This window comes from Rhamphochromis sp. 'chilingali' (genome assembly GCF_963969265.1).
Source record: "Rhamphochromis sp. 'chilingali' genome assembly, chromosome: 2".
NCBI lineage: Eukaryota > Metazoa > Chordata > Actinopteri > Cichliformes > Cichlidae > Rhamphochromis > Rhamphochromis sp. 'chilingali'.
In genome coordinates, this window is record NC_137930.1 from 13519106 (window position 1) to 13535980 (window position 16875).

A 16875-nucleotide genomic window follows, 5' to 3' on the forward strand; every position below is an offset into this window, starting at 1 on the left:
TTGCTTCCCCAGTCATGCCCCGTCGGGTTTAACAAAAGTGGCGACTACCACATACACTGCTTTTGGGACTTCATTCCGTAGTGTCTTTTATAAAGCACCCCCCACCTTCCCACTCAAGACAAAGAGGCCCACTTGAAAGAGCAAAGGCACTTGATCAATAGTAACATAAAGGGAGTGTCAAACTGTAAGTGTAAAGGCTTAAAGAGAGGTACCCACAACATCGACTACACAACAAGTTGAGGCAAACTCTGAGAGAAATGAATGTGTTTTGATCAATTGTATCCTTAGTTTTAAAGTTATATTCAGAGGTAAACTATTATTTGGAAGCTGAATGCTGAATATGAACAAGTCCAAGCATTTTGCAATGACGGAATATTGCAGTGGAATATCATCTGGCTCCTGGAAGGCAACTTAAGACAGTTTTTACATCAAGTCAAAACTATTTTGGATTCATGCACGCTCCTAATTTCATGGTTTTCTCAGCAATAGGGGGAGCTTTGTAAAATTTACTCCGTAAGTCACTACAAACCTGTATATCTCTCTCTCACATACTCACACACATAGCAACTACAAAGGAATTAAATGAAAGACCAAATAGCAGAAGTCATGCAGCAGTGAAGGCCATCAGACAGAATGGAGATTAGTGACTGCTGTTAACATCCTGCCTCCTTTTTCCCAGGTGACTAGATAGCAGTTGGTGTTCTTCCTTGCGGACAAAGTAGCTGAAAGCCCAAAGCAAAGCAACGGTGGGAGAGCAAGCTCACCCTGCAACAATGCCCCCTTTGTCCTGTACTAACACTGTACCTACCAGCCTGCTCTTTGATTCCCTGCCAAGACAAACCACTGTGTTGGGTTACAGTTCTTGTAGCAAAACAATCTGCGCTTGTGTTTAATATACTGCAGTCTGCCTGCATTGGGCTGGCTGTCAGTCAGGGCACGCACACACACACACACACACACACACACACACACACACACACACACACACACACACACACACACACACACACACATCTGACTGGGGGCCCACTCTTTATCCTATTAGCACTAATGAGAGAGGGGTATGTTGATTATGTGTGCTGAGAGCTACCTGTGAAGAGGATATTGTGGAGAGATAACTGTTAAATCACTCTCTCCATTCTCCACAGGTCATTTTCATCCAAATATTATCACACACACCATCACTCTCACCTCCATTGCGCTCATACGGCTGGCTTGGACAGACGTGCTGTTTACTGCTAAGTAAGCAATTCGTGTTGAATGCCAATTTTCCTGCTTCAAAGAGCAGAGTCCTGATGTTGGTCCAGTGAGAAACAACGGAGACGTGCGAGCTTTGGTGTGTGTGCGTGCATGTGTTTGTGAGAATGTATCAAAGTAAGTGGGTGTGTATTGACAGAGCTGGAGGTAATGTAAAAAAAAAAACAGGTTAGACTCCACTTCATTGGGTGAGAACTAAATAAATCATGTTGGGGAAAAAGTAGGAGAACTGGAGATAAGGACTTCTAGTAGACAATTTTTCTTGAAGAGCCACTGCAAGTTTAGTGTACTTGTCACAAGGAGGCTTTGAAATCAGTTGTTTAATGTCTCTTTGGCTCTGAAGAGAGTTTCGTAACAAGTGAAAAACACTTATCAGTTATACAATATTGGGTATTCTAAGTTTGGGCTTGTGCTTAAAGTTTAAATGTGAAGTTAGCTGTATCATGGGAAAAGGAGGCTCTAGTGATTTGTTTGGAGCTTTTCAGATACTATTGACTAGGACTTTATGGTCTGAAATTTCTGAATTCTGACCTCAAAGTTTTCCACGGCAAATGTAAAGAATCAAAATGGCTGTGAGCAGGAACTTTCTTAAGTTCATCCACTGCTACTCATGAAATCAGGGTGCATGATATTAGTCTTGGTTTCTTAATAAGAACTTCAAACTTCCATCATAGTTCTTCAAGCAGGATGTCTAAAATGTATGGCTTCCAGGTTATATCTAACAGCATAGGAGCAGGAAGATTCTTCAGTCTCTGCTACTTTGATTTAGACCATTCTTTTTAGTCTGTCTTGTGAATCGCCCAACTTCAAATTTCCAATAAAAATTCATAGAGTATTCCCTAAATAGGAACAGTTTTTCCATAGCTTGAGTTTCTCTCGCTTCATAAAAACTGTATGAGGATGATTCTTCTTTATATCTCGTGTGTGAACTTCATTGATGCTTCTAGTTAGGGCTGCAAATGTTCTGACAGACACACAGCTGTATCCTACAGCTGTCAGCTTTGTGTTAGGACTCTGCAAACTGAAGCCACTAAAGTGGACGTTTGGAAATATTTATGGTGCCTTTTGTAAACAAATGGAATTATACAATTCCACTACCAGGATATAGCCATACTCCATGACATGTATTCACTATGTTAATGTGGAATGAAAGTTATCCAGATTAAAAATCCAAACATTTAGCATTAACCAGTCAGAGTGACCCACCCTCGAAGACAAATGCAAACAAAGAGTCACACTTTAAAAACACAGAAAGATCCTGAATTCGCTCAAACACTGAAATGAATACCTTTGCATTCACGCATCAAATCAAACTATCAAAAAACTTCACACACAGATTTATTGACATTTAATGTATAACAACTGGTTCAGGACTGATACTTATTGTTTTAAGTATTTAACTGCATTGTTTTTTGTTCCATCATATTTTTTTGGTCTACAACCACCTCTCCTTTTTGAGAGGAAAGGTGGTTGAGAGGTGATTTAACATTATGCGTAGGAAGAGACAAGCAGACATAGTGGGCCCTCTTGAGAAAGAGAGAAAGCACGTTTGCCTCTATTTGTTTGTGGTCCACACCTGCTCCCATGGACACTGTGGAAAAGCTTATAGGTGAGTATAAGAGAGCTGCGCATCGTTCAAGAATACTGTTTTCTACTCCTGCTGGCCAAAACAACCCTCAGGTCACAACAGCTCCTAGTGGGCAGCCCACTGAAGCTCTTGTCTAAATATGGTCACTCCTGACACTGGAAGATCAAGAAAGAGATTACCATGAAGATAAACTACAGAGGAGGCTGTGCTTGTCTTTTATATAGACTGTGGTTAAAAAAACAAAACGACAACAACAACAACAAAAAGACTTCTGGAGCAATGTTCTTCGGACAGACAAGGTCAAAGTGGAGATTATTTTAGTCAAAAAACAAGCACAGCATATCAGCGCAAACACCTCACACCAACTGTCAAGCAGGATGGGGGAGGCCTGATGATATATACTTGTTTTGCAGCTAGAGGATTTGGGCACCTAACAATCACTGAGTAAACCATAAACTCCTCTGTATACTAACATACTCTAATGTCAAACGCGAGGCCATCTGTCGACAGCTAAAGCTTTGCTGAAACTGGGTCATGCGATGGGACAGTGATCCCCATCACAGCCGCAAATCTACAACAGAATGGCTGGAAAAAAAAAAAGAGAAAAGAATCAAGGTGTTGCAATGGCCCAGCAAAGCCCAGACCTCAATCTGTTTGAAATGCTGTGACTGGATCTTAAGAAAAACGTGCATAAACGAATGTTTGCAAACCTCAATGAACTGAAGCAATGTTGAGAAGAGTGGGCCAAAATTCCTCCACAGCGATGTGAGAGATTGATAGGGTCAAACACAAAACAATTATTTCCAGTGAATGCTGCTAAAGCTATGATCGGGTGTACTAACTATTTTGTAAGACTACACAGGGTCCTGTAAAAATGTATTGTGATAACGTATTTGTAATTTAACTCATTTCAAGCCAAAGCTTCAAATATTCTCTGGATCCAGCTCTTGAAACTGGATAAATCACTACACATGAATAAAAAGAACCAAGTTGGCCCTATTACTTTTTTTCATAACTAATTGGGCTCACTTTTATCTAAAAATCGAATAAAGATTAAGGTTCTCCATCTATTTCAGGTTAGAAATCTCTCACATTAGAATGCTTAAATACATCTGAGGAATATTTTAAATAAATCCAGTTAATATATGCCTGTTAAAGATAAATGTTTTGCTACTAATGACTTAAAAAGGGGTATCTATTATGCATTTTCTTATCTTCTGTGACATATATAGTTACAATGGTGGGTGCTCAAATTAAACATGACTAAAGTTTCAAATAGTGACGCCAAGGTATGAACCACTCCTCCCTACATGCCTCAAGTGCCTCAGTCTGGAAACCTTCTTTCCAGTATGGTGAGCAAGGCAGCATCAAAGTGGCTGTAAGGGTGGCACTAAAGGATGACAATCTAAAATAGCTCACGAACAAGTAACACCAAATCTAAATTGTTAAATATACATTAATTTGTACAACAAAGTCCTCCAGCAATCCAACCACGACTGCATCAGAGAAACTGTAGCATGACTGTTCAAGAGGATTTGCTGCTGCAGAGAGGCACTAATTAATACGAGCTAATGATTGTTTCTACTGTGTCTAGGCCACTGAGCTGTTAAAATATTATACAAATCCTTCTCATCTCTCTTGAATTTGTTCTTGTTGTCATGAAATTTCAAGATTAGGTCAAGGTGGAGCTAAAACAATGACATTTTTCTAGTAAAGATGCTAAAGGTTTACCATTTCCTGCTTCTCATAAACTGAAATTTGGTGCTTTTATTTATCACATCTGAATGAAATTTGTGGGTTTCAAATTGTTGTTTATCATTGTGTTGCACTGCTATGTCTTTAGGAATCTCAGACTAACAATTACCTAATTGAAAAAAGAAAAAAATATGCAGCTATGAACACTGAAAAGTAACATTTTGTCTCTTGGACTTACTAAATATTTTCCTTGTCAGAAAAATAAAAGTTACAATAACAATCAGCAATAGGTAAGGTTTAGCATCATCTATATATTACATAGTCCAATAGCTCCCCCACCAGGATGTCACACCACATTACAAGTTCAACAACAACAACCATAAGACGCTGCTGAAAAAACTATGAAATACTATTTTTTTTGTTTTTAGCAGCCATGTAATTTTAACTATACACAACAGCTTTTAGTGGTAAAATTTTTCAAAATACATAATTTCAGAGAGATCATTATGCAGTAGCTACGTTTTAAATTTTTCTAGTAGTTTAGTTTAATTTATTTGCAGCAGGGTTGCAAAAAACCAAACAAACAACCAAGGAAAAAAAACATACCTGCGGCTCATCTTTTTTTCTTGCTCCTCTTCAATGGGCTCTGCCACTTTCTCTCCACCTTTTTCCTTCTTTAGCTTTTTACTTATGAGCTCTCTGATCTTCTCTTTCTTCTCCGAGTCATATTCCTCATCTGTGTCCATGTCGTCCTCAACATCATCGTCAGCCTCGTCACCTGACTGGAGAAACACATCAAACACTTAACGCTGATACTTCGCCTCTGAGTGCAAATGGAGGAAAATCTAAAAGACTTACCAAAGCTGCATCACCAGATGCAGATGCTTTTTTCTTCTTACCCCTGTGAGCAGAGCAAACATAGGTTCAGACTTTTTAATAATTCAAATTTAAAAAGGAAATTAAAATAGTTTTATAACTATTAATGAATTACTTATCAACTGCTGGAACAGAGCTCAGTCTGGGATCATCTTTCAAAAGGTCATGGCTGCTTTTGCTTTTTCCCTTGAATGTCTATTTAAAAAAAGAAAAGAAAAATGCCCAGACAACAGTTATTTACATGTCTATGTACTTTTTGAAATTTTTTAATATTTCTAATATACACCTAGTTATGATGTGTGAGTGGCACAAGAGTAAATGTCAGAGGTGCCCACATATAATGGTTTTATGATCCAGTACCTGGCTGACTTGGTTCACCATCTCCTCATCTTCTTCAGCTTCCTCTCCAAATGATAAAAGACTGAAATTCCTACAAAACACACCAACATGGGTAACTGCAGGGAAATAACATATTGTTATAAATCTTTATCAATAACATTATTGGCACTAAAAATAAATTAAACATGTAGCAAACAGTAATGAGTTTAAAGAGGACCTATTAAACTTTTTACCTCTAGTTCAGGCTATCATTCAGGTTCTTCAAAGAGAGGCCAAATATACTGGACCTGCCAATCTTTGCATTCAGGTGTTTTAAGTCACATTGCCTCAGGTGTATGTAAGCCATGCAGTCTGCCTTCACAACATTTGTGAAAGAATGGTCGCTCTAAAAAGCTTCATGACACGGAGCATAGACCTGAATTAGGATCAGCAAGTTAGTTTGTGAAATTTCTTCCATCCAAGATATTCCATGATCAATTGTAAGTGGCATTATTCCAAAGAGGAAGGCTTTAGAAACTACAGCAACTCAATCACAGCGTGGCAGACCATATAAAGTTACTGAGATGCTGAGGCACAATGCATGTAATCATCAATGCTCTGCTGACCTAGAAACTACAGAGTTCTCAGCCTCACATCAGCACAATTATGACGTGCTACTGGCTTCGTGGCATGGGTTTCAATGGCCGATCAGCTCCTGTAGATGTAGCGTGTAAGTAGCCAGACACTTTTGTCCATATAGTGTATAAACCAGAGCCAAAGTTTCAAATAATAATAATAATAATAATGATGTTAGCACAGGTACAATAAATCCCTAGGTGCCAAGAGACCAAAAGCAGAGGTTTCATACTGACCTAAGCAATCTGTGTGAATATATTGTTTTCTAACATTTTAACACCAACATATACACAAAACACCAAAGATCAGGGATAACAGCACATACACAAATCAGGCATTATGGCCACCTGCCTAATATTGTCTCGGTCCCTGACTCGACAAGACTGCTGAAGGTGTGCTATGGTATCTGGCACCATGATGCTAGCAACAGATCCTCTAAATAGAATTTGGATGCCAAGTCAACACTTAAAACTCACTGTTGTGCTTCTTGTCCTCACACCATTTTTGAAAAATTAAACAGGCCTGATTGTAGGTGTAAGGCAGGTAAACGATGCACATCCACGTAATTCATCAGACCAGGCCACCTTCTTCCATTGCTCTGTAGTTCAGTACTACTGCTTGGTGCTTTCTGTGGTGGACAGGGGTCAGCATGGGCATGCTGACTGGTCTGTGCCTATGCATACACAACTGTACAGTGTATTGTGATTCTATCAGAAACAGCAATACATTTTTGGCAGTTTGAGCTACAGTATCTCAACTGTTGGATTGAAACACGGGCCAGCCATCACTCGCGCCTCAATAAGCCTTATAAGCCAGGCCGCCAATGACACTGACCACTGCTTATTTTTCCTGCTTCTAACATCAATTGGGGGGAAAAAGTTAATTTTCTGCCTAACATATCTCACCTACTAACATGTGCCATGATGAAGAGATAATCAGTGTGACCACTGTCAGTGTTATGCCTGATCGGTGTATGAGAACTATAAACAGCAGCTACAGTGGACACTTTCACTGTTTGTAAACACTTGATTTCACTTCAGAATAACTTTGTGGTCTATGACCTCTGTAGTCTTCTGGCAGGTGATAAGCTAAAGGAGCAACAACACTGGGGGTAACTAAAAACATTGGCATATAGAATGGGTTACCTTAAAGGTTCAACCTTTTTTACATAAATGATGAACCATAGACCAAGGTCCAGTATAAGACTCAGTATAAGACAAATGAGTAATATTTTACACTGTGAATCATGCAAAGCTACTCTAGTAAAGTGCAAGAAAATATATATCTATATATAGATATGGAAATAAGCATAATATATTCCCTTATGTACAAAAATGCAGGTGCTCCTGGGTACAGTCTTGATCTTGTTTCAATCAGAAAGACAGATGAAGGCCGAGCACTCACTTTGTGGCTTTTGACTGTGATTTCTTCGTCTCTTCTTTATCCTTTTCCTTTTTGAGTTTCTTTATTTCACGAGGTATGATGTCATCAAATGGAGAATGTAACACCTAGGACAGACAAAAAGAAAAGCTTAAATTACAGAAGCTAGATAAACATATTGCTGAGCAGGTAAAATAGAATGAACTAAAATACCTCAGCAGATTTGATCTTGTGAGGATTCAGAGGTCTTTCCTCACCATCACACTCAACTTCTGCTAATCTGAGCATGTTATACACGGTGTCTCCAGTGACCTGGAGTGGGGATTGCAGAAAATAGAAATGGTCAGGCACACTCTTAGCACATCCTGCCTGGGGAAAACGCCACTCATCTTGGTATATTCATATATTCATTGAAGACAGCATTCAATCATGAATACAGATAGAGAATAAGTCATCATGTTCTTACAGATTTACCTTGCCAAATATGGTATGTTTATTGTTGAGTTCATCTGCACGTCCCAAGGTGAGAAAAAACTGACTGCCATTGTCATGTGGCCCTGCATTTGCCATGGCAACCAAACCCCTCCGATTGAAGCGCAACCTAGAGTGAAACTCATCCTGAAAGGCGAAAGAAAGTTTAGAAGACATCGTATTTTAGTGTCACCTGCTCATAGGAATTAGAAATCCACTTCAGAATTAAAAATAAAATGAGAAGAAAAGCAGCCTCACCTTGAATGGTCGGCCATAGATGGACTCTCCGCCTGCCCCTGTCCCAGTAGGATCTCCCCCCTGAACGATGAAATCAGGCACCACTCTGTGGAACACTGTACCATCATAATAACCTAGAAGATCAAGACATACTGTATACTAAATAAACAATAAGGCAACAACAGTTCCCTCAAGAAATCTGAGCCAACAAGGACATTTAAATAAAGACAGTGCTCAGCTGAATATAGTTTCTGGGATTAAATAAAGTCTTATGTACACTCATAACAGCCATTTCTCTGCTTACAAGAATTATATAAGTAACGATGGCTAAGACTCAACATTTACTCACATTTAGTCCATCAATAATCTTCAAAATAAGATAAAAATATGACACTTACACGCGCATGGCCTAATGCTTAAAGAGGCTAGTTTTACCAAACCAATATATTTTAAGGGCACGCCTGGAATAATTCGGCCTAATTTAGCGCAAACTGAATTTGACGTTGTTCTCCAGTGGTTTCTGCACTTCCTTGGTGAATTCTTACCTTCCATGCACAGCTGCACGAAGTTCCTGCATGCTTTAGGAGCCTCCTTGGACCACAACTCAATGTCAATATCACCTGCTGTTGTCTTTAACAGGACCTGCGAAAAGACCACGAAATTATACATTCAGAGCTAAACAGTGTTAGGAGTGGCTAGCTAATGGTGCCTACAAATCCGCAACATTATGCACGAAAAAACTGAAGTTCAAATTGTAAACGGGCGCTTACCTTCCCATTTGTTGGTGGCTCTTGAATGTAAATGTTGCTCATCCTGCCGCTACGTTTCTGTGTTTTGTTAGCAGAATAAAAAATATATTCTCACACGATCTGAACTTTGGGTTCCTCGAAAATACAGATAGTAAAGTTTGTTACAGTAGGTAACTTTAAATGTGATACATTTCACATTTCACTCTTTACAGCCATATTGGCGATACATGAGTTGATTGTTTACTTCCGAGAACATAGGGGGTTTCGGTTTAATTATTGATTTTCTGTTCCGTTTTTTTTCAAAGAACGTCACTTAATTTGTTTTTTTTCTGTTTCCATAAAATATATAAAAAGCTTTTATTCGCACGTGAATCAAACTCCGAGAGTGTTGATGACAAAACAATCCAAAACTAGCTCGGTACTTCACCCAGAGAAACAGATTTTTGGATCGCTCCTAGTGCGCTATCACAACAGCCCCTCTGGAAACAACAAGTTCCGTGTAATTACAGCGTAATCTCATTAATCCTAATAATTATGCATTCTTGAGAAAAGGTGAGACACATAACATGTTGTTTATAATTAATAATTGTAGAATTTTAGCAACTTAGACTTGAAACAAAAACAACTGCACAAAGAAATCAGAGATTTAGGCGCTGAACGGAAGTACTGTATTTACGGAAGGACCACACGGGCGATCACGGCAATGGCGGCTACTGAAAAGAATGTGGAACTGAAGCGCAAAGTAGATGTTGATCATGATGGGGATGGGGACGAAGAAGATGCCGAGTGGGTTGGACCCATGCCAAGCGAAGCCACAAAGGCAAAGAAAAGGAAAGGTGGGATTCTGGCTGTTCATTCGGCACACTGGCAGCTTTTTGCGACTGCTCTCTAATCACTGCTAATAAAGCGCCAAACGCCGTCCGTTAACTTCTGTGTGTGTTTGTTTCTCTCAGTACTCGAGTACGAGCGTGTCTATCTGGACAACCTCCCGTCGGCTGCAATGTATGAACGGAGCTATATGCACAGGGACGTCATCACACACTTAGTTTGTACAAAGTAAGTCAGCAGCTACAAGGAAACGTTCCTTTATACGTGAGGAAGCGTTTCCACTTTACAGCACTACTCGCTTACATCCAGCTTATTAAACCACCTTAATAAAAGCGATGCAATGTTAAAATGCCTAAACTATCAATTATTAGTATTGCCAGCATACTTCATATTCCAGGATTTTCTTTGTGCTGATCCAGTGTTAGCATTCATGCTTGTGCCAACGTGAAAGTCAACCTAAAATGGTGACGTGTATGATACCATCACCTGGGAAATCTAAACGAAGCACCAGAATTTAGTAATTCTTTCATTTAAGAGTGGGCAGCCGTTTTAATAATTATTATTGATGTATTTTCTATCATTCCAGTGACAAGGCATGCCAATTTCCTGCAGCCTTCTGTTTATAGAGGAACCTTGCAGGCTGTATTACATGTTATTAGTTGGTTGTGTCTGTTCATTGTTTGTTTGAAAAGCCACTGAGTGCTGTATCTGTAATAACAATGAAGTTCCATCAGCTGATATAAGCTGTGTTGTTTGCTGTTGACCTGTAAGCTTGTAAGATGACATTTTATCAGTAATGGCTAACATTTATCTGTTGGGTCTTATCACTTTTAGCCTGAAAGTGTATTATTGTATTATTATCTGTTTCCCTGGCATAAATTGAATGACAACCCCCCCAAAACCAATCAGGCAAACAAAGAAAAACTTTGATGCATCCATATTCGCAATCCTGATTTTTTTATTTTCTCTTTACTTCAGATAAAGATTGTCTAACTCCGTCAGTAGATGGGATGTGGATGGGAAAAGTGGGCTGAAGCTGAAATAACGCCATAACATTGTGCTGTTTCAGGTCAGACTTCATCCTCACTGCCAGCCAGGATGGCCATGTCAAATTTTGGAAGAAGAAGGAGGACGAGGGGATAGAGTTTGTCAAACACTTTCGAAGTCATCTCGGTATGAACTTAATTTGTGATAACTTCTTTTTAACATTCTTAGTGGCACTGGACTGAGAGGAAGTTATGGAGACCCAGTGCATTGTATCTTATAATATAACATGTCTTTAATGAGTGAAAAGGATGTGTATAAACACTGTTCTTGCTTTTTGCCCAGGTGTGATAGAAAGCATTGCGGTCAGTGCGGAAGGGGCCCTTTTCTGTTCCGTTGGTGATGATCAGGCCATGAAAGTATTTGACGTGGTCAATTTTGACATGATCAATATGCTGAAGTTGGGGTGAGTCTAAATGAAGATTTTCTGGCCAGACACAATAATGTTTTTACTGCTGATAGATTTGGAGTGCAAGTTCTCCTTTAATTTGATTGGTTTCTCTACTGTGATCTGTCTATATGTAGCTTTCATCCAGGCCAGTCTGAGTGGATCTATAATCCTGGAGATGCCATCTGCACAGTAGCCTGCTCAGAAAAGTCCACAGGGAAAATCTTCATCTATGATGGCAGGGGAGGCAACGACCCCCTCCATGTCTTTGACAAAATGCACTCCGCACCGCTTTCCCAAATCCGCCTGAATCCCAAGTTTCGAGTCATTGTGTCTGCTGACAAAGCGGGAATGCTGGAGTACTGGACAGGCCTTCCAAATGAATTCAAGTTCCCCAAACATGTGGATTGGGAATACAAAACGGACACTGACTTGTATGAATTTGCAAAACACAAAACCTATCCCACCAGCCTTGCCTTTTCCCCCGATGGGAAGAAGATGGCCACCATCGCTTCTGATAGGAAAGTCAGGATCTTCCGATTCCTAACAGGAAAACTAATGCGAGTGTTTGATGAATCATTAACGGTAACCTGCCATTCACCTTTCAGCCTGGATCATTGCTAGCGTTATGAATTTTGCACACCAATCACAGCTGCTATATGTGTCTTAGATGTTCACAGAGCTGCAGCAGATGAGACAGCAGCTTCCTGACATGGAGTTTGGGAGGCGGATGGCTGTGGAGAGAGAACTAGAGAAGGTGGATGGTATCCGGCTGGCAAACATCATCTTTGATGAGACTGGCCACTTTGTTCTGTATGGGACCATGCTGGGCATCAAGGTCATCAATGTGGAAACTAACAGGTATGCTCACAAATGAAGGTGGAGACTGAATCACAGTTGTGTTTCGTAATAAAATAATGTTTAAGAGATGTAAACGAGTATTTTAATTGTAGTATACAAACTAATGAAATCAAATGTGATAACGTCACATACAGAGTTATATAGACATATAACTCCCGAGCCCTGTGTTTCTTGTTTTCTAGATGTGTGCGGATCCTTGGGAAGCTGGAGAACATCCGTGTGGTTCAGCTGAGTTTGTTCCAAGGTGTTGCAAAGGCCATGCAAGTGGCACCCACTGTGGAGATGAAAGCTTCTGACAACCCTGCCTTACAGAACGTAGAGCCTGACCCAACCATCTTCTGTAGTGCTTTTAAGAAGAACCGCTTTTACTTGGTGAGACAGAAAGGCATTCATTTCAAAGTGACAGCGCTGCATTTTTTCCTATCTTACTATAAGTTTTTTGTCGTCTCTTTTTGAAGTTTTCGAAGAGAGAACCAGAGGATACCAAGAGCGCCGATTCCGACAGAGACATCTTTAACGAGAAGCCCTCAAAAGAAGAGGTGATGGCCGCCACGCAGGCCGAGGGCCCCAAGAGAGTGTCTGACAGTGCCATCATCCACACCACTATGGGAGACATCCACATCAAGCTTTTCCCTGTGGAGTAAGTCCTCAGTGTGAATGCTTTTGGCTCCTCCTTTCACTTTAGAAGACAGGAACAGAACTTTTCCTCTCTTTGGTTTTAGATGCCCCAAAACTGTGGAGAACTTCTGCGTCCACAGCAGGAATGGATACTACAATGGCCACATATTCCACAGAGTGATCAAGGTACGTTGTCCTTTTTCTTTATGAAGCTTGGCGATCAACTGTGGGATTCTGGCTCTGAGTGTTTTTCTCTTTGTCGTTGACAGGGCTTCATGATTCAGACTGGAGACCCCACAGGAACAGGCATGGGAGGAGAGAGCATCTGGGGAGGGGAGTTTGAAGACGAGTTCCACGCCACGCTGAGACACGACCGCCCATACACACTTAGCATGGCAAACGGAGGCCCGGGCACCAATGGCTCACAGTTTTTTATCACCGTGGTACCCACTGTAAGTAGCCCAACTAAAACCACTTTCAGACGTGTATTTTATCATCGTGTGAATAAGATGTCAATTTACTTTTCTGAAAAAGTACGACAGCTACATGTAAGATGGTGATATTACCGTTTCAAACTTATAATTAGAATTATGGTAAAAAGAAGATTATATAAATTACACCCTTTATTGGCTCTAAGATTTTATTTAACAGGTCATAATAAAAAGAATTTAGGTAATTGGGTAAATTAGCTCAAAACAACCGCAGACGAAGAACAAAATATGACACTGTCTCATATTCATTTAACAAATCTCAGGACTTATGGTCATAATGTGTCAGGTTTGGTGAAACCAAATGGCATGGCAGCGCAAACCGCTCACATCAGCTCCTAAACATGTAATTGGTGAGGTGATGGTTAGACCTGGGCATCTTTCAGCCATTCACTTGACTGTGAAACTTCTGTGTAAACCAAAGTTATTCTAGAGTCAAATGTGAAGCCATCTGTCTGACAGCTAAAGTGAAAGTGGGTTGTGCAACAGGCAAATGATCCCAAGCACAGTGGCAAACCTACTACAGAATGACTAAAAAGAAAAGAATCAAGGTGTTTCCATGGACCACCCAAAGTCCACACCTCAACCTGCTTGAAATGTTGAAAGGTTGTATTTACCGAAGTGCTCATAACACCTAGATAATGTTTTATTACATCTTGATATGTAAAACCTTAAAAATTCCTGTGCACTTTCCTTTCACCATAACTACAGATGAAGTCATTTTTAATTTATATTAACACACCGTTTGCAATGCAGCAGAAAATGCAGGATTCAGCAAAGTCTGGTGTCGCTCCTGGAACAGCATCAGTGTCAGCAATCTTGTAACGTTACATGTAAATGACCAAGCAGAGTGTTGGGTTTCATTCTGTTTCTGTGTAACATGGCAACAGAATACTGTCAGGCACTCAGAGTGTAACGGAAGCCTACACAGACCTGGTGCATCACATTTACCAAAGTTTTCAAAATCCACAACATCACTACATGAGCCAGACTCACGGTTTAATACGCAAATTATTCTAAATGGGGGGTGAAGTTTGAGATAAAACAAAACTATAGTAATTCTCTTTTTTTAATTTTGAGTTTGTTTGTTTTTTATATAGTTTTCAATTGACTTTTTATGAATTGTTAGTTTGAGTCTTTTTGTTGTTATATGGGGGATTTTTTCTCAGGATAAAGATTCTGTGTTGACTCTATGCAGAGCTTACTACACATAATGGGTAATCAGCATTTATACCTGTCTTGCTTTGCAGTTTTGGTGCCAAAACTCTAGTTAGCAAATCTCTTCCAGTCAATTTAAAAGTATGGGGAGAAAATATTTACCAGACATGAATAGGAGTAAACAATGACATTGCAGGCTGAACCAAACCACATGTAGCTACAGTTGTCAGAAGAGCAGGGCAGGTTATTGAGTAGTTACTGGTGTATGCTTGAGAAGGTTTGCACTTATAACATAGTTTCAGCATTGGTTTAATGCAGAAACAAAAAATCCACCTAAGTCTCGATAAATGTGCACCAAAGCCTCATTTTGCAGGTTGTGTTGACAGATTTGATCTGACTAAGACTTAAATTTGGTTAGTTTGGGGTTAGTTCTATCCATCCGTGCATTTTCTTAGCTGCTTAACAGTTGAAGGCTCTATATGGTATTTAAATGGGAAGGAGGGACTCTGAAATAAAAAGAAGACCTGAGAGTGCAAATGGCAGCAGCTCAGAGAGGTACTGTGGAGTGAGATTGTGAATCTCCTTAAATGCGAGGAGCAAAATCTTGTAATCAAATCTACCAGAAGTCGGTGGAGCTGCTGAAGGACGGCTGTGGAATCCAATGGAAGGAGTTTTGGTGATGATGCAAGCAGTGGTTGAAGTTGTATGGACATTAGAGGAAGACAGAAAAGAGAGTTAGAGTAACCAAGGTGTAAACAAGGATGGCAGTACTGTTAGGTAAGACATACATATTTTTGGACTGTGGGATGAAGCCAGAGTACCCGGAGAGAGTGTGCAAACAGCATACAAGAAGGCTCCACCCAGATGCTGAATCCAAGCCCTCTCGATTTGACGGTGCTAACCTCTGCACCACCCTCATTTAACTTAGTTGTGTTTTTCAAATGTCTTGCTTTTTGCCTTTTATTTAACTAAAATGCTTTTTATTTAGTTAAGGATAATGACCTCGGTCAGCAATGGACAACAAGTGCTTATAAGATCAACATATGTGTGATTTTTTTTTTTTTTTTTCTTTTTAAATTCTTTATGTGCTTCTGTTTTTCTGCAGCCCTGGCTTGACAACAAGCACACTGTGTTTGGGAGGTGCACTAAAGGCATGGAGGCAGTCCAGAGGATCTCCAATGCCAAAGTCAACCCGAAGACTGACAAGCCATATGAAGACATCAGCATTATTAACATCACCATAAAGTAATTGTATGCCTTTGTCATGTAATGTACAGCGATTTATTAAAGAAGACCAAATGTTGTTATAAGAGTGTCTCCAGTTTACATGTCGAAGTATCATCGGGCAAGATGCTGAACCCTGAGTTGCCCCGATGCGTGCGTGTGTGTGTGTGAGAGAGTGTGTGTGTGTGTGTGTGTGTGTGTGTGTGTGTGTGTGAGAGAGAGAGAGAATGATAGAGACAAGTGCTGTGTGACTGTGTGAAGAATATTTGTAGTAAGAAGTGCTTTGAATGTTCATCTTGAGGTGTTTTTTAACCATCAGTCACTTTACCAGTCGAATAAATTTATTATAGAGCATCACATTATGTATAATTTACAAAAGCCATATTCAAGTCCACTGGTAACAAAGGTTTCAATGCACTTTGTGCTTCTACGTTTCCAAAAAACCCCAAAACAAATTGAAATGATGTCGCAAACTATGCGTCAAGGCTTTTCACACGTGCATTTTTCTTTTTGTAGTTGTTTAAATATTTTTATACATAAGTACAAATAGTTAACATTACATAGCAATGAATAAAGATCAAACTCAAATGATGGTTCCTCAATAACAAGACAAGTGTAAGTGTTAGGTTTAACGTTTCACTACTTTCACATTACAGAATTACTGAAGGCTGATTACCGGTGTACCATCTTAAAAGCACTCCAGAAAAACAAAAACATAAAAGAAAACTTGTGTAGGATAGAGGAATATTTTCACGACTTTTTTTTTTCTTTCGCACTGAGCTTAACACTCATAGTCTACTTAAGAAACAGCAGGTGGTTCATTTGCTTTCAAATGGAAACTCTGGAGCGAGGCGGCAGACGAGTGCAGTCGACAAATTCTGCGTGCAGTACGCTCAACAAAACAGAGGCAGAGTCGGTGCATTTAAAAACTCTGATTTTTTTTTTTTTTTAACCCACAACAGCTTGTATCAAAGTAAAGTCTGCTCGTCCCGCTCATCAGTGAGCTCAGTAAACAGTTGCTTAGTAACAGAAAACACTACATTCAAATCAAACCTTACC

The 16875-nt window shown here is 39.8% G+C and overlaps 2 protein-coding genes across 2 annotated transcripts in view; one reads left to right on the forward strand and one right to left on the reverse strand.

The window, feature by feature from the left end:
- cwc27 (CWC27 spliceosome associated cyclophilin) overlaps positions 1 to 9561 on the reverse strand; it is a 33440-nt gene extending 23879 nt beyond the window's left edge. Inside the window, exons 1-10 of the mRNA XM_080876248.1 lie at positions 9229 to 9561; positions 9004 to 9100; positions 8480 to 8592; positions 8225 to 8368; positions 7964 to 8062; positions 7775 to 7878; positions 5777 to 5846; positions 5532 to 5611; positions 5399 to 5441; positions 5147 to 5322 (exon numbers count right to left, since the gene is read on the reverse strand). Of these exons, the coding sequence (XP_080732374.1) occupies positions 5147 to 5322; positions 5399 to 5441; positions 5532 to 5611; positions 5777 to 5846; positions 7775 to 7878; positions 7964 to 8062; positions 8225 to 8368; positions 8480 to 8592; positions 9004 to 9100; positions 9229 to 9270 (968 nt within the window). The 5' untranslated portion in view covers positions 9271 to 9561. The remainder of the gene's footprint in view (positions 1 to 5146; positions 5323 to 5398; positions 5442 to 5531; positions 5612 to 5776; positions 5847 to 7774; positions 7879 to 7963; positions 8063 to 8224; positions 8369 to 8479; positions 8593 to 9003; positions 9101 to 9228) is intronic.
- A 177-nt stretch (positions 9562 to 9738) lies between these two features.
- On the forward strand, positions 9739 to 15902 carry ppwd1 (peptidylprolyl isomerase domain and WD repeat containing 1). The gene is made up of 11 exons (XM_080876246.1): positions 9739 to 10043; positions 10161 to 10263; positions 11105 to 11208; positions 11365 to 11485; positions 11605 to 12052; positions 12138 to 12328; positions 12511 to 12700; positions 12787 to 12968; positions 13051 to 13132; positions 13216 to 13398; positions 15698 to 15902. The coding sequence occupies exons 1-11, from the start codon at positions 9911 to 9913 to the stop codon at positions 15839 to 15841; spliced, it is 1881 nt and encodes a 626-aa protein (XP_080732372.1). The 5' UTR covers positions 9739 to 9910; the 3' UTR covers positions 15842 to 15902.
- The last annotated feature ends 973 nt before the right edge of the window (positions 15903 to 16875 follow it).

Bases quoted from the DNA above. Each gene is read 5' to 3' on its own strand.
- ppwd1 (XM_080876246.1), top strand. From the start codon at position 9,911: ATGGCGGCTACTGAAAAGAATGTGGAACTGAAGCGCAAAGTAGATGTT. The intron at 11,486-11,604 runs GTGAGTCTAAAT...GTCTATATGTAG, and splicing joins ATCAATATGCTGAAGTTGGG to CTTTCATCCAGGCCAGTCTG. The intron at 12,329-12,510 runs GTATGCTCACAA...CTTGTTTTCTAG, and splicing joins ATCAATGTGGAAACTAACAG to ATGTGTGCGGATCCTTGGGA.